General features: G+C 42.4%; 1 protein-coding gene across 1 annotated transcript in view; it reads left to right on the top strand.

Annotated features, from left to right (window-relative positions):
* Positions 1-17,561, top strand: part of DAB1 (Dab, reelin signal transducer, homolog 1 (Drosophila)) — a gene marked incomplete at its 5' end in the record, with an annotated part of 29,246 nt that extends 11,685 nt beyond the window's left edge. The window contains 5 exons of the mRNA XM_010191279.1: positions 11,336-11,398; positions 12,541-12,649; positions 15,062-15,610; positions 16,440-16,567; positions 17,478-17,561. Coding sequence (XP_010189581.1) covers positions 11,336-11,398; positions 12,541-12,649; positions 15,062-15,610; positions 16,440-16,567; positions 17,478-17,561 — 933 coding nt within the window. The remainder of the gene's footprint in view (positions 1-11,335; positions 11,399-12,540; positions 12,650-15,061; positions 15,611-16,439; positions 16,568-17,477) is intronic.
* Between the last annotated feature and the right edge of the window lie 2,549 nt (positions 17,562-20,110).

Here is a 20,110-nt window from a genome sequence, read left to right as displayed (position 1 = left end):
TAGAAATCAAGCCAGCCAATGAAAGCGAGCTTACCCCAAAGAGCTTGTGTTAAGTGGTACACGCTCCGCCTAGAAATTGTGGTTCCCTATGTGAAATTAACTGTTCTAAAAAAGTGAAATGTTTAATGAGCTCCTTTTGTCGTAATTTCCCATCGTCTCTACATTATACATCCACATCAAGTTCTACCTGTCACGGTGTTTTTAGTAATAAGAGTCAGACTGTAAATACCCTTCATGGAGACTGTCAGTCACATCACAATAAAACCATCTCTTCTCATCAAAATGTCTAAAGTACCTGCTTGCAATTTTATGAAGGCTTTGAAACATCTCATCTTACTGCTGTATAAAGATTCAAGGCATCATAGCTGATGCCATGCAATGCAGGCAGTCACCTGGCTGGTACCAATGGCATGAAAAATGTTTAAAAAACCAGGGTGGAATGGACAGGGGGTAATTTGGCTCCCCTAGGGGAGGAGCAGGTGAGACTGGGCTGGACCTGAGCTGTACCTGAAGCTGTAAGGAATGCCTGACCCTTCTGCCCGAGCCATGAAGCTGCATTTGGGAAAGCTCAGTTTTAGTTCTGGCAGGGATTACAGTGCCCTGAGCAGGTCTCGTGTCAGAGGAACTGTGCCTGGGGACATCTGGAAGGCGTGGGCAGCCCCGGGCTCCACCAGGATAGTTGGTCCCTGGAGTAATGGCATACCAAAATATCTGGCAATAATGTTGTTCAGAGCAGCTTTCCAGATGACTCTGAACATTCTCTGCAAAGTGAATTCTTTCCATGACTCTTGGTCTGTAGAAGAGCTTTGTTACTCTGACTTTTCCCCAAGTTTGCATCACTGTCTCTACAGAACAACTCGCAAACTGGTGGCATTGACTTCAGCTTGCACAATCAGGCTTTCAGGGTCTGATTTTCAAGCATGAGAAGCAAGAGTGTGCACAGACCCGGTCTCTGACCATCTGTGCTGGCCAAGCCATCCGTTTTTATTTACCTTTGCTACAAGTGACACCTGTGTTCAAATGGCCTTAGTTAACACTCAGTTAATCCTCACAAGGTTTAGCATCGTGGTGTGGGACATGCATTTTTAACAGACACAGCTATTTGTTGCAAAGTTTGAAAAGGTGTTAGTTTGTCATGACATCTCGTGGCAGTAGTTTCTTCGATGTTTTAGTGGGCCGCTGCTATCTTTTTAGACAGAAATGGATATATGTTCCAGTGCCTGTAGAGTAGACATTGCAGTAACTGTTCCGAGATTTTGTGCAGTGCTGGAAACACCTCTGCTCCCTGTGTTCCTCCTCTCAGCTTGCCTTTTCATTTCATACCAGTATTAACACTTACACTAGTGCTGCCTTATAATGGAAACGTTTAGCACCGTGCCAAAGGTAACATCTCAGCCCTGAAGGTGAGATGTTATTGTCACATACACATCTTCAAGAGCGAGACTCGTGCCATAGCAGGAGGCCCTTATTATATCAACCTCTCCACACATCAACCATTTGTTTCTTTCTGCTGTGTGAGTACCATGCCCTTTTCCTCCTTCTTTTGGGGTGAGAGGGTCCCACATCTGGCTGATGCAGGAGAGGCGAATCCCACGGTGCTGTGAGCAGGTTTGGTATGTGGGGTGTGTAGCTGACATCTCTTTTGTTTGCACTTTGCATCAGGTGTGCGTGTTACCCATCGAGGGCTGTCATTATCTATGACTTAATTACTTCTAAGGTGTAAAAGGTCACTGAGATTTGTCAAGGTGATGTTTTCCTTCCTTTGAGCAAGACCAATGGACCTCATCTTCTGCTGTTTTATACTTTCTGCTTCTGTTTATACCTGCGCAAAATGCAAGTAAAAACTCTGACTAAAAGCCTTTTTACCCTCACTCAGCACTGGCGTGAACAGCTGTGCAACTCTTTGTAGTGGATCCACAGCAAAAAACACTTGAACACCTGAATTTTCACTGCCTGACTCTGTTCAGCTTCAGCTGAGGCGAGAGTCCGGCTCTGAGACTTCAGACCTCAGTTAGGGCTAGTTCAACTGGTGCTTGAAAAATTGCTCTTGCAATGCCAGGTAGACCAAGAGCATTCAAAAAGCTGCTGACCTGAATTCAGTGTCTGATTTCCAACAATCTGGATAGTTAGGTGTTAGAATTATGGTCTATATAAGGTTAATGTATAGACCATTTAAGATGATGAATGCTAATCTAGGTAATTTCTGAACATTGAAAACATGCCCATGCAAAGTTCTGGTTCCAGTCCTTGTGAAACTTTATATCTAGAATGTCAAATAGCAGGTTTTAATAGTCTAGAAATATTGTTTCACAGAAGAGAATAAAATGCCCCGATTTAATTATTCTTTTATGTCACATTAATAGTATGGGCCACGTCTTGAATTCTTGAATTGAATTCAGTGATATGGTTAGAGAGCAGTGTAGGGGAAAGGGACCTGGGGGTCCTGGTGGCCAGCAGGATGACCATGAGCCAGCACTGTGCCCTTGTGGCCAAGAAGGCCAACGCCATCCTGGGGTGTATCAGGAGGGGAGTGGTTGTAGGGCAGAGAGGTTCTCCTGCCCCTCTACTCTGCCCTGGTGAGACCACATCTGGAATATTGTGTCCAGTTCTGGGCCCTCAGTTCAAGAAGGACAGGAACTGCTGGAGAGAGTCCAGCACAGGGCTACAAAGATGATGGAGGGAGTGGAGCATCTCCCTTCTGAGGAGCGGCTGAGGGAGCTGGGGCTCTTTAGTTTGCAGAAGAGGAGACTGAGGGGAGACCTCATTCATGTTTATAAATATTTAAAGGGTGAGTGTCACGAGGATGGAGCCAGGCTCTTCTCGGTGACAAACAATGATAGGACAAGGGGTAACGGACACAAACTGGAACACAGGAGGTTCCACTGAAATTGGAGAAGAAACTTCTTCTCAGTGAGGGTGACAGAGCCCTGGCCCAGGCTGCCCAGAGAGGTTGTGGAGTCTCCTTCTCTGCAGACATTCAAAACCCGCCTGGACGCCTTCCTGTGTAACCTCATGTGGGTGTTCCTGCTCCGGCAGGGGGATTGGACTGGATGAGCTTTGGAGGTCCCTTCCAATCCCCAACGTTCTGGGATTCTGTGATTCTGTGATGTGGTAATCTTGTTGGATATTGGGGATGTGGGCGTTAGTATGGCAGTTTAGATTTGTACTTTTAATACAGAACGCAGGCGATATAAATAAATTGTAAACATTTCAGTGGCTCTGTACAGTTACGCATTGTGTTAGGTTGCATGTCTAATGGCTTCGCAGGTATTTGCATTCCTAAATTTACCTGGATTCCTGTACATTTCCTGGGGTAATTTAACCTTTGATATTCTGCAAAGTGGAAAAAAGAGAGCGTAGCTGAACCAATCTAGCTCACTGATTGTGGGGTGAAGTTCTCTTATATATAGTGATTTTTTTGTCTTGTATGCAATATGACTGATGCAGATTTGATCTGGTGGCTGCTGATACATTAAGCTGGCAGCCGCACGTTGTACTGAGTCACTACATTTTGGTTTGCTCAGAGCCCTGCAGCTCGTAGTAATTTGATGAAACATTTATTTCCTTGCAGTCTGCTTTCGGAGTGCTGAAGTTTGTAGCTTTACCTAGTCTGTACCACTGTATGTATTAAATGATACCAATCATTTGGTGTTTATTTACAAATTAGTTTATTTGCAAATTAAAATAAATACCGTTCTAGGGAAAGTGCTGCATGCGTTTTGCATCAGTCTGGGGAGAAGCTGCTGTAAATTTTTGCGGGTTCATTTGGTGCTATCCTTTGTTATTAAGTACAGAAATACACAGGTCTTGGCTTTTTTTGCCTGCTGAAACTCATGAGGTTTTGAAAGTACCATGATGACGTGATATTCCGTAATGAAGGCAGAATGTTTCTTGGTTATAGCTCCAATTTTGAAAACCGTTTGGTAGATCTGTATAATTGCGCCTTGTATTTTGAATCAGGAAATGTGAGGTTATTTCTAAGTCCCTTCATTTTTGTTAAGTTTATGCCTTGCAAGCAGTCACAGCTGTCTCTGCCGTCACAGCGTAGAAGTGGAGTTTTGCGCTCATGTGGGACTTTGGTTTCTTGTCATCACTTGTCTCTCCAGTCTGCAGCTCAAGAAAGCCATCGCGTGTCCCCAAAGCTGCCTGCACTGTGCCGTAGTCCCCTGGCATTAAAGAATTCATCTTTCCCCATCTGAGCTTTTTCCATGTCCTGTGCCACTGCCCTCATTCCTCAGTTCATGGTGTATGTGTTCATGCTCTCTGAACCCACCACATGGGGTCTGGAGAAGATCTGGAGGAGGTGACCATGTGGCTGGGACCTTTGCACCAGCATCCTCTGTGCTCTGGGAATGGATGTTGTGTTGCCTGGAAGCAGCGTGGGTCCAGCTCTAAGCCAGAGTCACTCTTTTGGACTCCTGATTTATCAGAATCTGTCAGAGAAAAGTGGTATTTGAAGCATTTTCAATACCATTTCCTATAGGAGTAAATGTCTAAAGTACACAGGGAATTCAGAATTAAGTTCCCTTCAGATGAAGAGGAAATAAACAAGTAAGTAAGTGTACGTTTTGATCGTATGAAGAGACCCTTAATTTAAAGGAAGCTATCGAGCAACAGTGAAGCAATTCACTCACACACTCCTCAGTAATCTGTTATGTCAATTATCCTTGACCATCCCCACTCTTTAGTTGCACAGGGTTGACTAACAGTGTTTTTAACCAGCACATCCCAGTGGGGAAACAAAGGAAACTGGACAGTCGGTGAACGCGATGAAGCTTAAGGCTACCCTGTATTCGGGCTTGCCATACCAAAGTCCGTGCTTGGGTTAATTACTTCAAATGAAAATACGGAGGAGAAGAATTGCATGAAGAAGAGTGCTCCTGACAAGTAAGAGTTAGTTACCCTGTGAAACTGAAAAGAGAAACTTCAAGCAGGAGAGTTCCTGAGTCCCATAGGATTCTGAGCACTGGATGTGAACCTGGTGTAAGTGACAGATGCCTAAATGCTTATATTTCGGATAAAAATCGATCAGTGTAATTTTATGGCAGCCCATGTTGCTGATGTGACCTACACTGGTTGAAAATCACCCTAAATCTTCACAGCAGCCTCGCAGCTGGAAGTTTGTGCTCAGCTATTCCTGAGTATGTCTCAATTGATGATCATGGCTACCGTTACCTCTGTAACTGGGAAAGGTTACGGCATTGGGGGACCTTTAGGCTCTGTAGGAGGCTGAAGATTGCAAAGGCATTGACAATTTTTCCTTCACGCACATATCCTTCAGTGTATTGTCTTTAATCAGGAAGTAAATGAGCAATTCTTTGTTGAGTTCTCATGCTACTTCATTAATCCAGCAGTAGTTTTACAGGAAAACAGTGTGTCTGTTGGATGTTTTCAGTGTGGCTCAACCTACTTGACGTGGTTTGACTGATGATTGGTTTAGTCACAGCTCTGGCGTGCTCCTTCATTATAGTTCTAATTGTTTTTTTAGAATGAATTGTAGTTAATTAGCAAGCTGCTTGCAGCTCGTGGAGCTCACAGTAATATCAACATTTGTTGTGTAAGGTTGTGCAAATAACTGGAGCTTTGCTTAACTAACAGAATGATTTGAACCATGGGAAAAAATATTTGACGTAGCCAAAATATTTACATTTTCGGCTAAAAGAAGAACAAAAATCTTTAGTTTGACTAACCGTTTGACTTGTCATTAGACTTCCAGTGTAAAATACCTCTGAGAAAAAGGGGATAGGAAATGCAGGGAGGCCACACGGTCGGATGATGCCTCTTTTGTCTACTGGACTGGGTGGCAGAGCATTTACCCTAAGTGCAGGAACCAAGTTGAAATCCCTCTACTGTCTTAAAAGATTTGAACAGCTAATACCCAGCTCAAAGGTTAGTTACTGATTGCTGGCTGTTTGCTATATTTAGTATCCTTCTTACTCTTTTTACTTGCTGAGCTCTGTATCAGAGTACAAGTTAATTACTGTGTCTTTTTCTCATCCTTGTTAAGCACCATCTTTGCTTCATTCTCTGAGATGTCAGTGTTTTGTAAGACACTACTTTTCTCATCTCATTTTTAAGCAGGTTTTCTCATGCTGTAAGTCAGTGTTGATCTCTTGCCTTTGGTAAAACCAGGCTGAGTAACAGAAGTTAAATATTCTGGCTTGTTACATATTTGTGTATGTATATATTTATATATAAGGGAGTGAAAAAAAGTAAATTGTTTCTCAATTTTATGAATGCAAGAGGCCTGTCTTAGATATTCCTTTCAAAATCTGAACTTCTGCATGGCCTAGGAAATATATTTTTCAGAGTACATGGCAATCAGAGGAAATACTGTAGTGGAGGTGGATCAGCTGGGGTTCAGGTTTATGAAAGTGGCAGTTCACTTTTCTCTTAGCATTGCTTCTGTACTCCTGGCCTTTCTCCAGCTCTTGGACAATATGGTTTTCTTTAGCGAACACTGAAAAGTGCCACGAGGAATTTCATTACTGGCTGGAGTGGTTTAAAAAGCTTGCTGCTGCTTTAAGAAGCCAGATTTACATATTTCATGTTTAAAAGATTTACAATGTGTCTCACATGCCTGTATGGGAAGATGGAGCTTTCATTATAGGTTTAATGTCACCGTGATACAAGGATTAATACTCTTTCCTCCGCCTCGGTGTGCGCGGCTGGTCGCAAGTGCCTGGTGTGTTCCTGGTTGACTAAGCTGTAGGGGCGTTTTCGTATTCAAGGAGATGCATTTTTGAATAATTAAAGCAAGCTTTTGCGTTGCTCCGTGGAGAAATCCACAGACAGCAATCCTAGAGAAAGATCAAGGACCGGAGCATCTTTCCAGGCTTCTGGTTATTTTCTGTCGTGCACTGGGGGAGGAGGGGGAGGTTTGTTCACTTCAATTCCAAAGGTTAAGCGCTTTGTATCGAAAAGCCCAACCACAGGAAGGCTCCACGGGCCAAATTCTGCCCTCAGTAGCTGTGCTGTGGCCTCAGCACGCTCGCTGCAGAAGGCTATTGCATGCTCTGATAGACAGGGATATTTCACCCTTAGGAAATGTCTCCTCACCGGCGTGTGCTGCAGAACACGAGCTGATGGAAGATGCATCTCAGTGCTACGCGGTAATTAGGCACTTGGGGATGTGCTGTGACATGTTGGGCAAATGTTTGTGGCAAGGTCCCGCTGCAGCACAGGTGGGGATTTCTAATGGCCCATTGAACGCCGCACACGTGTTTCCTCAGTGCTGAGGCACGGCTCTGTCTCCACCAGTTTCACAAAGCGAGGGGGTGGCTGGGGGCAGGATCCGCAGCAGAGCGACCCGAGCTGCGTCACTGGGTGCTGGAGGATGGAGAGCTAAAGGAGGGGGCTGTCAGAACAAAAGGTGATGAACTACTGGCCAAAACTGGTCCCTCCTGCTGGTGTATACCTTTCTGGTGTCAAGGTCTGTGGAGTTCTTTGACCAAATGGACACAGCTTGTTTCACACTTCACTTGCCAGGGGTTGGGGAGCACCGTCCCAGCTCCAACAAGGTGCAGGACTGGGACCTTTCCTGGTTGCACACGATGGCATTTTCCTCCTGTAGCTTTGCCTTTTGCCAGTGGTTTGTTTTACCTTCGGGTATGTGATGAGCTGAGGTGGGGGGGAAGGCTGTTTCTGAGATTTTTAAACTTCTTATTTTAAGATGGCATGGGATTACTGGCTGGCAATGTGTACGAAGCTGCCCTGTCAGCTAAGATTTCCTCATCGATAACTTGCTGTTATGTTTGTTTCTTAAGAAATAAAGTCTTCAACACTATGTTAAATGTTAACTGAAATTTAGCACTCTGAGGACGCTGAAGTAATAATTTGTGCTAAATTTGTAGATGGATATAGATAGGTACGTGTGCGTGGGCAGTATGCTCCCAGTATATTTACACACACACAAACTGTGGATTTAAATGACTGACTTATGTAAGTAATTTTAAAAATTACTATGGAAAGAAAATATTCATCTTACATACGTTTACGTTGATGTGATAGTGCTCCTAGTTAAAAGGAAGCTGTGTTTTTCTGCAAAGACTTGCTTTTACAGCGTTTGTTGTGTTAAGCCCTTTCTTTCACCAAGCCAGTGAAAAGTTTCATTAATGTAAGCAGGATCAGAGCTCACTGGGTGTGCTTATTGCTGAATTAATAAATATCTGGGAAAATAAATAGTTATTATTCAAGCCGTACAATTGCCTTACACACCAGAAGATGAGATTTAGCAGAAATAAAGTGGATGTTTGCCCCACATCCCAGCAGCGTTCAAACTCGCTGTTTTGACTGCGTGATTTCATATCTGTGCTTGGCTGCAAGATGAAAAGGGTTTTCATTTCAATACTGAAGTCAATAATTATGGAGGTTATCATTTTCATGCTCAGAAATTCATGTCATTTTCATAAATCATTCATTTCATTTCATAAATCATGCTTTACAGCTGCAGAATGGAAACTTATTGGTGGACATTGATGAAAATCTTGTTTCAGTCACTCAGGTAAGGTTGTGACTCTAAAAATGTTTTAAGGAAATATAGATTAAGTCATCTGTAGGAATAGTATGATTTTAAAATGTTCATCTTGGGATTAACCTCACTGAAACGTAGCTAATATCAGATGTGAATAATTTAATAAAAAGTAATGGGTGCAATCAGTTCTGTAGCGGCAGTGAAATCACAAAAACAAAAGATAAATATTTGGTGTCCAGAATCTCATATGCATAAGTGGATAAAACCGTGTCTATGTCAGAGGAGATGCATTCATTTATTCAGGCTGAGAATTGGGTTGTAGAAACAGCTGAGATACAGAATCCAGATGTGAACCATTTGGACTTTAAAATCCCACCTCCAAGTGTTGCTGTTTAAATCTGTCTCTAGAAAGTAAATGAGGAAGCTGTGTCCCCACTAGATTTCTGTTTACGTTCTCTGATGTAGTTCTGTAGCTTGCATATAAGGCTGCTATTCTGTAAGAAATAATTGTAAATATATTCTCAGTTCTTGGGGAATATTGTGAATGAGGGTTTATAACAACAAATAGCAAAGTCATCTTTCCTATCACTCTCTCCAGCTGCCTGTTTAGAAATCCATCTGTACAGTTTCTTTTAAGAGCTTCCACAGAATTATATCCGTGAAGAGTTTCCAAAGGTCCATCACCTTCAAGCACTCTGAAAAGTATTATTATTATTCCCATTTTACAGAGGCATTGAGACATAGAGATCTGAGTTGCCACCTTTCAAATACATACCATATAATCCTGAGTTCAAAAGAATACTCACTATCAATTTGCAGTATTGATATGAAACGTATCCTATTTTTACCACAAAAAACATGTAACTTTATGGGCATTTCCTCTTGGTCTGTGTAACCATGTGAGCCCTGCCCTTTCGCATCCTCTCTGCCTTGGCCTCCTTCCTCATCTGGGATGGAAGCACTGGGGGAGCCTTTGCTCATAGCCTCCTCAAAAGGACACCAGCTATTTCTTAGCAAGCCAGAGAGGAGAAAATAGTGAAAAGCTCACTTAGTCATGCAGGAAAAGGGCAGATTTAGGGGTGGTGCTGAACAAGCACTTTGGAGAGATGAGAAGAAAGTGGCTCTTTTGGTGATTCAGTGTCACCTGGCATCTCTTGAGTCAGTGGTGCCTACAGGAGGCTTGAAGTGATTTCCAAATGAGTGCTGCTGTTGTCATTATTCCAGCTTTTCTGGGCATTTTAACAGTGCTTGCCCAGTGTGTTTGCACACACTGCACAAGTGACTTCAAGGTTTGTTGTTTTTCTTTGAGGAAGGTACTTCTAGCAGTATGGTAGTTCTGTACACTAGAATTGATGTACCCTGAAGAAAACATGGATTTTATTCTTTCTTCTTTTTTCCATTTCCACACAGATACTTAGAGGGATATATAAGCCTGTAAGAAGAAAATATATTGTCATATCACTAAAGCAATGTGATCTATTTAATATAAGGCATGACATAAGGAAATGCAAAATAACTCATCCCTAGGTACATCTTTAGACACAGGGCTAAGAATCATCCAAACTGCTAGACAAATTCCAGGTCTAAGTGGTTGCTTTTGTAAATGGGAATAGTGATTGGATTCCCAAATATGTACAAACCATTGATTTTTTTTATGTCTTGAATGATAGTTTTATTTCTTAAAGGATCATCTATATCAGAAGTTTAGGGGGAAAAAATATTAGGGCAATCTTATTCCTCTGTCAGGGTGTAAAGACTGGCCAGCCAGCGTGGGTCATGTCCAAAGCACTATGTGTGCAGGTCAAGGCTTAACTGAATTTCAAGCCTATGTATGTGATAGAAGGCTGCAAAGTTTATATGCCTAAGCTGGAGAGGAGATTCAATGAACTGAATTAATATTTGCATTAAATCTCATTCATACCAAGAATTCTCCCTTCCCACGTGTGTGAGTGTGATTCAGTATGATACAGGGAAGAAGGAAAGCCAGGGAGCAGCTGGGTTCCCACCACAGCTTTCCAGAATAGCCACCCTGTAAGGGTGGTAGAAGGGTTTTAGGTTTCCGGCAGAGCTATAAGGAATCTGTGCTTTATCGTCTCTGGACGTCAGCTGAACTGATTTGCAGATGGGTGGAAGAGAGTCCTTTTGCCCCAGAAGGAGCTTTGATTATGCAGCCACTCAAGGTGCTCCTTATTATGAAAGTGCTTTTTCTCTTCTGGTCCAGTTGAGTGAGACCTGTATGGGTGACCTATTTTGAGATCAATCTGAAGGATGCCCTGAGAAAACATTTCTAGCATGAGTTAAATGTAGAGCTACAAACTTACAATAACCCGGTTGTGCATCCTCCTTCAAGTCCGCTTATCCAGGTCACACCTGTCCCAGGGGCAAGGGGAAATCAGGCAACATTTTAAAAGCCCTTCCCTTCTGTATCCTCCTGTCACCTCCACAGTCTGCTGCTGTGTTTTAAGACCTTGAAACGAGGGTTTAGAAAAGGAGCCAGGGAAAAGGACTGCCTATAAATCATGCTTGGTGCTTACTGATGTTAAGGGCAGAGCAGTAATCCATCCAGCCCTATTCTGGATAGTTTTTTCACACTGTATTCATTTCTTTATGCTGGAGAGTTCCCCACAGAACCATTTTATAGTGTTAGCTGCTGCCTGTTTGGGTCCATCAGCAATACCAAAAAGCCACAGGTTGAACCCATAGGCTTCCTCATATGGGGCTGCGCATTTGAAGCCTACATGGCTTTTCAGGGGGGGATTATATTGCTAGCAGTTACTGGTTAACTTTACAAGTTGTAGCTAGTTAACTCATACTTTCTTATCCTCAAAAGATAAATGGATTTCTCTTTTTTTCTCTTTACAGGCTGTTACCCAACTAGAGCTTTTTGGGGACATGTCCACTCCTCCTGATGTAACCTCTCCCCCAGTGAGTATGCAGGGAGACTGAACTGTGTCTTTTTCTACATGCTATTTTCAGCACATTTATTGGGCGCATTTACAATTCAGGTCATCAACCATTCCAGTAGGAAGGATTTCAAAGTAGTTTTTATGTTGCGAGAAAATAAAAGTGAAGCAAATTGAAAGTGGAGTCACTGCTTCACGATGATGTGCAAAAAATGTCTCCCATTTTTATTTATCTGATATAGGGCTAGGTGTCACGTAAGATATAACCTGAGCTGCAGCTCTCCTTCCCTGGTGTTTATCAGAGGTGCATGCTTCACTGCACTCAGTCTCTCCACTGCACTGCAGGAAGATCCCAGTTACAGCCTTATATATCATGTCTCTTTGGTTCCACCAAGCACATATCCCACAGCTGCTGTTAAAGGAAGGAAGGTAAAGCAGTAAAGAGAGAGAGGGCTGAGTGTGTTTTGAGGGCAAAGAAAATTTTCTCATGTTTTTTCTGCATCCTAAAATGAAAACAGTCATTTTCCCGTGAAGCTTTTGAACCTTACGTTACGCTGTTGGGGAGCATGAATATACCAAGGAAATTATGGTGCTGAGAAGTCAGGAACCTCAGATCTCCAAGGTGTTCTGGAGCATATCTGGGACTAGATGTTCAAAGTCTTCTCATCCTTAGCTGCTCAGGTGGATTGGGTTTCTCCTTTAATGTAGACCTATGGTTCTGGTCCTGTTTTTAACTGGAAGCAATATGCGTTCACTGTTTCATAAATCCTGACGATACTTCATCTACCTTTACTGGTTCGTAATGTTAATGCCTTGGTCTCTGCCTCTACTGTGTGTCACCTAACACCTAGAATCACGAGTCTGCATGTTCTGGAGAAAGAAATGATGTCAATATTCTGCGTGTGATGTATTCCTGGCAAATTTTCTTTTTACTTTTTCCTCCGGTACAAAGTCTCACATTTTCTTTCCTTTTCTCCTGTCTCCACCAGATTCTAATACTCTTATTTCTATTGCTTCTTTCCTTCTACATGTCCGTTCTTTTTTCTTTCTTTCTTCCCCCCAAACCTGTGTTTTTAGAGTTACAGATGGTGTGACAGCAAAGTACGTGCTGCAGAAGCCGCAGCTGAAACATCATGATTGTATTTTATTCCTGTGTTCTTGCAGACTCCTGCTACTCCAGGTGATGCCTTTATCCCATCTTCATCTCAGTCACTTCCTGCTAGTACAGACATGTTTGGTTCTGTACCGTTCAGCACTGCTGCCGTACCCTCAGGTAAGAAATCTGGGAAAGCACGAGCTTGACTCAAATTTGATGATGAGTTCTTGGCTCCTGTTTGCATTTCAGTGCTCAGGACGTTAATTTAGTCCAGTGGAAGTGAGAAGGATTTTGAGGACACTGCTGCAGGGCAAGGCAAAGCAAGTCTTTAACAAGCAGAGAGTACATAATTTTGAATTTAATCACATTTTTTGAAACAAAAGCCAAAGAAGTCACTGAGAGTTCAACCATAGTTCAGCCATCTGGATAACATACCTTCTAGGTGCAGCAGCAAGAGAGACAAAAGCGGTTAGCTTTGGTTTTGTTGTGGTAGCAATGAATATCCTGTGCTGTCCTCAGTACACAGAGAGCGAGACATGGAGAATTTGATTGCATTTCAAAGGTATTCCACTTAGTCTTATCCTCATATTTCCTTCAGACTTTTCTGTGTCCCTCAAAGTCCTCAAAACTCAAAAGCAATCTTCACAGGCACGCGAGGTGTGTGGTTTTGACTGCTGATCTCTCCCCGGGATATCCGGAGTGCTGCTCTCAGCTCCACTTAGGAAAAAAGAAAGGAGGAGGAGGAGGAGTGCCTTCAGTCTTTCAGCAGTGACTTTCTAATTGGTTTCCTCCCTCTCTGATGGGCTGCCTTGCGGCATCAGATCAGCCACTGCATCTCGGAAAGGTGATGCTGATGGTGAAGTGTTTGGGGATAACGTCAGATGAAAACTCCCACTGCTTGGATGAGGTTACAGTGCGGGCAGGGTGAAAGGACATCTGGAGAATCCATCATAGGCATCTCTTGAAATAGATGTGTGTCTCAGTTACTGTTTCTTTTATCGCTCATTAATTTAGTATTTCAACTTTTATTTTTATTTTGGGCTTCTCCCGTGATGATTTTGCTACCACCCTTACATTTAGCATTACAAAACAGCCTAGAAATAAAGTGAAGAGGGAAAGGTACAGGAGAGCTCAAAACCACACCCAAGTTAGAGACAGGAGTTTTAAAGCTATGACAGTATTAAAAGTAAGAGAGAGGTTGCATACTGTAAAGTACTAGCTGCAAATTATGGATTTAAATGTGAAATAGCGTATCAATAAAGCATAATTCTCCTATCAGTCAAACATAATTGTATTACGTGGTTTACTTTGTAACATTTTTTACAGTAGTTTGTTTCAGATTTTTTATTTTCATTGTAAATAACAGAGCACCTGATCATATAATTCCTTCACAGTCAGACTCCTGGTAGCTTGAAAAGAGATTTGGAATCTGACAGGACACAATTATAATTTTAGTTTTAATCTTTAATGTCCTCCACAAGTAGAGAGATTTTATGCTAGCGTAATACCTGAAGCAGTTTATTGTGATAGGGTTTGAGAATCTCAGGACCTTTGTGATGTTCTCAAGTAACTGGGTAATAACCAACTGTGGTTTTTTTTATTCTGAATTCATCTGAGCTCTGTCTTTTTATTACGCAATTTGAGACACATGCTTTACTTTTCAGTGTCCCAGTGATTTGAACTTTGACTGTGTCAGAAGAGATGGCACAGAGTCTTTCTCATGCAAGAAGGTGGCTCTGTCATTAGAGGCCCCTTTAGCCATCATCTAACATACATGAAGGTGCTTCCCTCTACCTTGGAACCGGTTTTGTAGCTGTGCCATCCCACACTTCACTGTGTTCAAGTCACTCTCCCCAACACAGAATAAAAGTAAAAGGGATGAGGAACTGCAGCAAAGCTACGCAGAGGGTAGGAAGTCCTGGGCATCCTCTTCCTTCCCTCTGGCTTCCCGTTTTTAAATTTTTTTTAGTGGTGTATGGGCTGCTCTGAAAATATGAGCTCCATCCCAGCCTGACCCAGTGCACCACGTTCAGTCCCAGAGATCCCTGCCCTGAGGGGAGCAAGACAGGCAGAGGGGAAAGGCAGAGGATGGGGAGTCAGGGTACAAGGAGAGCCTGCAGAGCTCAGTGGTGAGGAGCAGGGTTGTGCTGCAAGGAGATGAGTTTAGGGAATGTTTTGGGAGCTGCTGTGCTTCTGGTAAGTGATTTGACCAAACTGATCCTGGCTGTGCTTGGACAGAGCCTCAGGGAAAGGAGCTGCCAGTGGCCAGCTGCCAACAAGGTCCCAGCACACAGGTGCCATGGGGAGGTCTTCACAAACCCATGGGGGTACTCACTGAGAAGAACTTCTTGGTTCAGATGAGGGGAAGGATGATTGCCAATATCCACCGATTTGTGGGTTGGTGTTCAAGTATTTCTTCAGTGATGTGAATTCAGCTATGTCCTTAAGTTTTCTTTTTAAGTGTGCCCGAGCTCTGGGATCACTAATGTAGCCTGCATGTTTCTTACGCACTGCGTAGCTTTTCCTGCATGCTCTTGACAGTAACATGAAAATCTGTTTTTTTTCCCCTGCTCTCTTTATTCTCTGAAGGTTATGTTGCCATGGGAGCTGTTCTGCCCTCATTCTGGGGACAGCAACCACTTGTTCAACAGCAGTTGGCCATGGGTGCTCAGCCTCCAGTTGCTCAGGTGATGCAGGGAGGACAGCCGATAGCGTGGGGCCAACCCGGTATTTTTCCTCCTACTCAGCAACCGTGGCCATCTGTAGCTGGTCAGTTCCAACCAACTGCCTTCATGCCAACACAAACTGTTTTGCCTTTACAAGCAGCCATGTTTCAAGGTACCATTGCTCCTATAGCTACTGTTCCACCCACGAGTGATTCCAACAGATCGAGTCCACAGACAGACAGGCCCAGACAGAAAATGGGAAAAGAAATGTTTAAAGATTTCCAGATGGCTCAGCCTCCACCAGTGCCATCAAGAAAACCAGATCAGCCTTCCCTCAGTTGTACCTCAGAGGCCTTCTCAAGTTACTTTAACAAAGTTGGGATGGCACAGGAAGCAGATGATTGTGATGACTTTGACATCTCGCAGTTAAATTTGACTCCTGTGACTTCCACGACACCATCTACAAATTCACGTGAGTATTTATAGGCTTTCAGCCGTACCTTTCCTTAGATGTGACTGCTCCTCAAAGCTTATTTTTTTCTTTTTCTTTCATACACTAAATTGCAACACAGATATGGACTGAGAGCCTTAATGCATGATCTAGCTTATTAAATGTGTTCCAACCATAAAGAAAAGTATCAAAGAGGAATTTCAGAGACCATTGAAATCAACAGCCCCGATAGCTGCAGTCTGAAATTTAATTTCTAAGAAGACAGTAATTTATGTTCTGTGCTAGGGACATGCAAGCTGGTTGGAAAATGCCAGTGACATTCAACCTTACAAATGGTTTCGCTTACATCCCATTCGAGCCATACTTAGCAGAAATTAGGGCATGGGTATTTATTTTAATAGCTTGATGTATGGGACATGTGAGGAAATTCATTGAAGAGCTGTAAAATAAGCTTATCGTGTTCATAGCATGGAGATGGGGGATTTTGCAGATTGCTGAAAAGAGGAATTGATGAGACACAGATTTACCAGGGGCCAGACGGAGACCTTCATTTAGCTGCCATAGGGCAGGCGGCTCCTGCGTTCTTAACGTAATGTAGTGGCATCTCCCTGGTTCCTAAAGACATGTGCCAGATGCAGCCAAACTGAATTGGGAAACGGCTGAACGAAATCAAATATCTGGAATTGATAATGAGTTCTCTGTTCAAATTTACTTCTTACAGTCAGAAAATAATTTCCAGGGCTAATAAAAGTTGAGGGCTTTAAAGCATGAGCAGATTTTGTGCTGCCGTGTCTTTCTGAACAAATTAACAGATGTCTCTTCTGTTGCTGTTACCTTAATCTTTGTTTAGCTCCAACCCCTGCACCCAGACAGAGTTCTCCATCAAAATCATCAGCATCTCATACCAGTGATCCTGCTCCAGATGACCTCTTTGAAGAGGGGTTTGAAAGCCCAAGCAAAGGCGAGGATCAAGAGGCTGTGAGTAGCAACAAGGTTTCTAAATACTGATCAGCTCTTTCTAGCTAGAAAAGGTAGAAGTTGCTGAAATGTTTTTCGGTAGTGTCAGAAATATAACTGTTCTAATAGGACTGTGTGGTATTAAGGGGGGAGCTGCAGACAGCATTCACTTCCCAGTTCAGTTCTGATAGCTTAAAAGCATGATGTTTATGTTGATATGCACTAATATTGCATACAAGGAACCAAAGTCAGAGTTCATATGTAAAGTTATTGATGTTAATTGTATCAAATGTCCTTTTTAGCATACCAGCATTCACTTGTTGATGGTAAGGGAGTCCCAGGTAAAATAAAGTACAAGCTGAGGCTTCAAGAAAGAGATGGATGTGAGAGTTTGTGTGTTAAAATACGATGGCTGATGTTGTCTTGCACATTCTTGCATCCCAGTTGCATTCTCAGTGTTCTGGCCCTCAGTATGGGATTTCTTTGCCTTAGACTCAGTGGACCAAAGCAAGAAATGTTATCCCAAACAGTGACTTTAAATCCCAAGGTATCTTAGGCAGATAAGAGCCTAAGTGTGCCGAAGGCCAGAAGGAGTCTATACACTGAAGGGGCCCAAAGGTACAAAATAACTCAAGCTTGGACTCTTTCTGATTCACATAGGCTTTCAGGGCTTTCTGCAGTTCTGGTTTGTCTGATCCAGTACCTTCTGAAGTCTGTGGCAGCTCCTGCATGGGCTCCAGCAGGTACTGGTGAGGTCCTTTCCTATAGGAAACCGTTACAGCATTTGAGAACGTATCAGCGGTGAGGTCTCACTTCCTGGTTTTCATGAGATAGGATGTACTTGTTATGCCCACAGCATGAAAATAACCTCGTGTTGACTTTTCACTTTCTTATTGTTGAGAAAAAAAGGTGTTATGTTCTTGTATTCTAGCCTGATGGGTCTCAGGCCTCATCCAACAGTGATCCATTTGGTGAGCCAACTGGTGATACTATAAGTCCACAGGTCGGTAGCTAGATAGCGCAGGTTGGGGTAGGTATCTGTCCTTTTTTTCTCTACACCTTGAGGTGCTCACTTACGCTTCCACCAGTGCCTACCATTGCTTTCATGGATGCATGGTTTGTTTTTCCTTTTCATCTCTTCCGTTTTTCCTCTCCATTTCCCACGGTGTATTCCTCATGCTCGGTGGTTTGCATGGCTTTTGCCGTTCACTAAATGTTGCGACTTATGCAAGTGTGTGTTTGAGCTGCCTGCATGCTTTAAAGAAATGTAAACTTTTTTTACTTTGTGTTGAAATTCTGAGGGGAAATAGGGAAACTGAGCCATTACTAACAGTGTATTAGGCAGAACACTTTTTTGTTATCGAATCCACTCTGGCCCTAAGTCAGATGTAACATATTGAATGGAATAAGACATCTTACCCATAGACATAACAAACATTAAATAAAATTATGTAATGATACATGAACACCTCTACCCTAAATCAATGTGATAATCAGTAGAAGCAGCACATTTATTATCTGCATGTGAAAAGTATTGAAATGGGCTTGTGTGTTTTTATCTCCAACTGCAAATTAAAAACATCTGAAAATTATGATCATTCATATTACCGTTGGCACGGTGATGTTTTAAAAATTATTCATCAAATGTAAGTCATTGAAATCCAGACAGACGGGAAAGATGATCTTTTCATCTTTTGTGTTACAGAACATGTTAGAAAATGTGGCTGCCAGTGACTGTTCTGTGATTTGTTGCAGTACAATAGATACGTTTTACCAAAAAAAGCTACAAAGTTTTATGAGTGCTGAGCATTGTTATTCCATCCAAATACTCTCTAGTGTTATTATTTGAAGGATTTGTTTCATTATCTTCTCCCTGGCTGCCATTCCTGTTTCATGTTACCCATACAAGTGATCTGATACAGCTTCTGTGCTTCAGCACAGCGCTCCTGGAGCAAATCCATAACAGTGGTGGAAACATTTTTATTTCTGTACAGAAGTGGTGCTGTGTTTACCAGTGACTTATCCACCCTGAGCCAAAATAATTTGGTTTCAACTCAATAGTTTCATTAGGATTCAGTTTACATCGGTACATTAAATATGATTTAAAGAGTCTTACAGTGACTTAGCTTTGATCCACTTGGGACTAATAAGATTATGTCTTAATAATATGCGGTGCTGTGAGAAGGCATCTCCCCCTTAGCTTCCCCAACATAATGCTCAGCTCTTGGGGTCTAAAGCAAAAGTAGCACTAAGCTTTGTGTCTCATTGAGTCTAAAAATGCCAGTGTAAGGATGCAGTCGAGCTGGGATGAGCTGCTCTAGCAGGAGCATCCAGTGGTTACTGTGTCTTCTGCAGATGGCTATAGGTAGGTAAATGTGACATTTTGTGGATAAGTTACATTTTTTGTCCCTTTATGGTTGGAGATAAGAAGCAGACAGGCCTAACTTTCACAGGTGAAATAAAATCAACCCTCTGCAGAGCTGTTCAGAGCAAGATCCGTACTGCAGCGAGAGCTGCTTCTGTGAATGGGTGGTGCCATACAGCAATTGGGCTTTGCCTTTGCCTGACCTCAACCAGCATGGACGCAGGCAGCTTTCCCAGCTTCAGACCATTTCAGGAGTTCTTTCCTAGACTGGGAAAGTGAATTTAACCTTTATCCAAGTCCCACACTCTGCAAACCCATGTGTATTTGTTTATTACGGTTTATTATAGTCAAGGTTACTCTGAAATTCATCACAGGGAGAATTATGCTAAAAATCTCTTTCTAATTTTCTGAGTGTCACAAAGATAGTTAACATCATTTGTAAACTAGCATAACACACATTGACCTACTAAGAGTTCTGGATATAACTTGAAAGAGTAGTTTAAGTCTGTTAATGCACATTACTGTGTAAGGCAATCAAGTGAGGAGCTCCTTTTGTTCTGCTTTTATATAATGCTTAGGCAAATACATTCTTTTGCCTGTTAAAGGTCTCTGGGAGCTACAAGAGCAGTATATTACCAGCGTTTCCGTATGTTTTTTCTGTATTTTTTATTAATCCTTATACAGCCTTGCATAAAATGTGTATAATTCTCAGAAATACATTCTGGGAAATGTTAAATAATGGTACTGATTATTGTATTATAGTAATTCCTAAAAGCTGTAGGCAGGAACAGGAAGCTGAACAAAAAGCCAGCCGCTACCCAGTGAAGTTACACTGATATCATTGTGCCCCTGTGCAGTGCCATTCAGCAGTGGTCTGTAGGAAATCCACTTGCTAAAACCAGCCCATCTAATTCTGAAGCCGGGTATCATCAGAGCAACGGAGTCTAATCTCCATGGAAAATTATCAATTCAGGACTTACTACTGTGTTGTATATTGAGCTCCACATTTGCACTGAAACTTAATGGGGAGAAACACGTAGTACAAAAGAATCACAGACTGCATAAAAGCCACTTTGGTGTGTTAGATGGAGATTACTTCTCTCTTTAGAACATGGTTCTTCACACCAAGAACGGTGCAGTGTACAGCTCAGATGAATGGACCTCTCGGAAGCATGTCATTGTATTGTGCTCAGATATTT

This window comes from Mesitornis unicolor, unplaced genomic scaffold (genome assembly GCF_000695765.1).
Source record: "Mesitornis unicolor isolate BGI_N332 unplaced genomic scaffold, ASM69576v1 scaffold5169, whole genome shotgun sequence".
Taxonomy (NCBI): Eukaryota; Metazoa; Chordata; class Aves; order Mesitornithiformes; family Mesitornithidae; genus Mesitornis; species Mesitornis unicolor.
The sequence above is the reverse complement of the archived record's forward strand: the minus strand, read 5'-3'. Positions and strand labels throughout refer to the sequence as shown.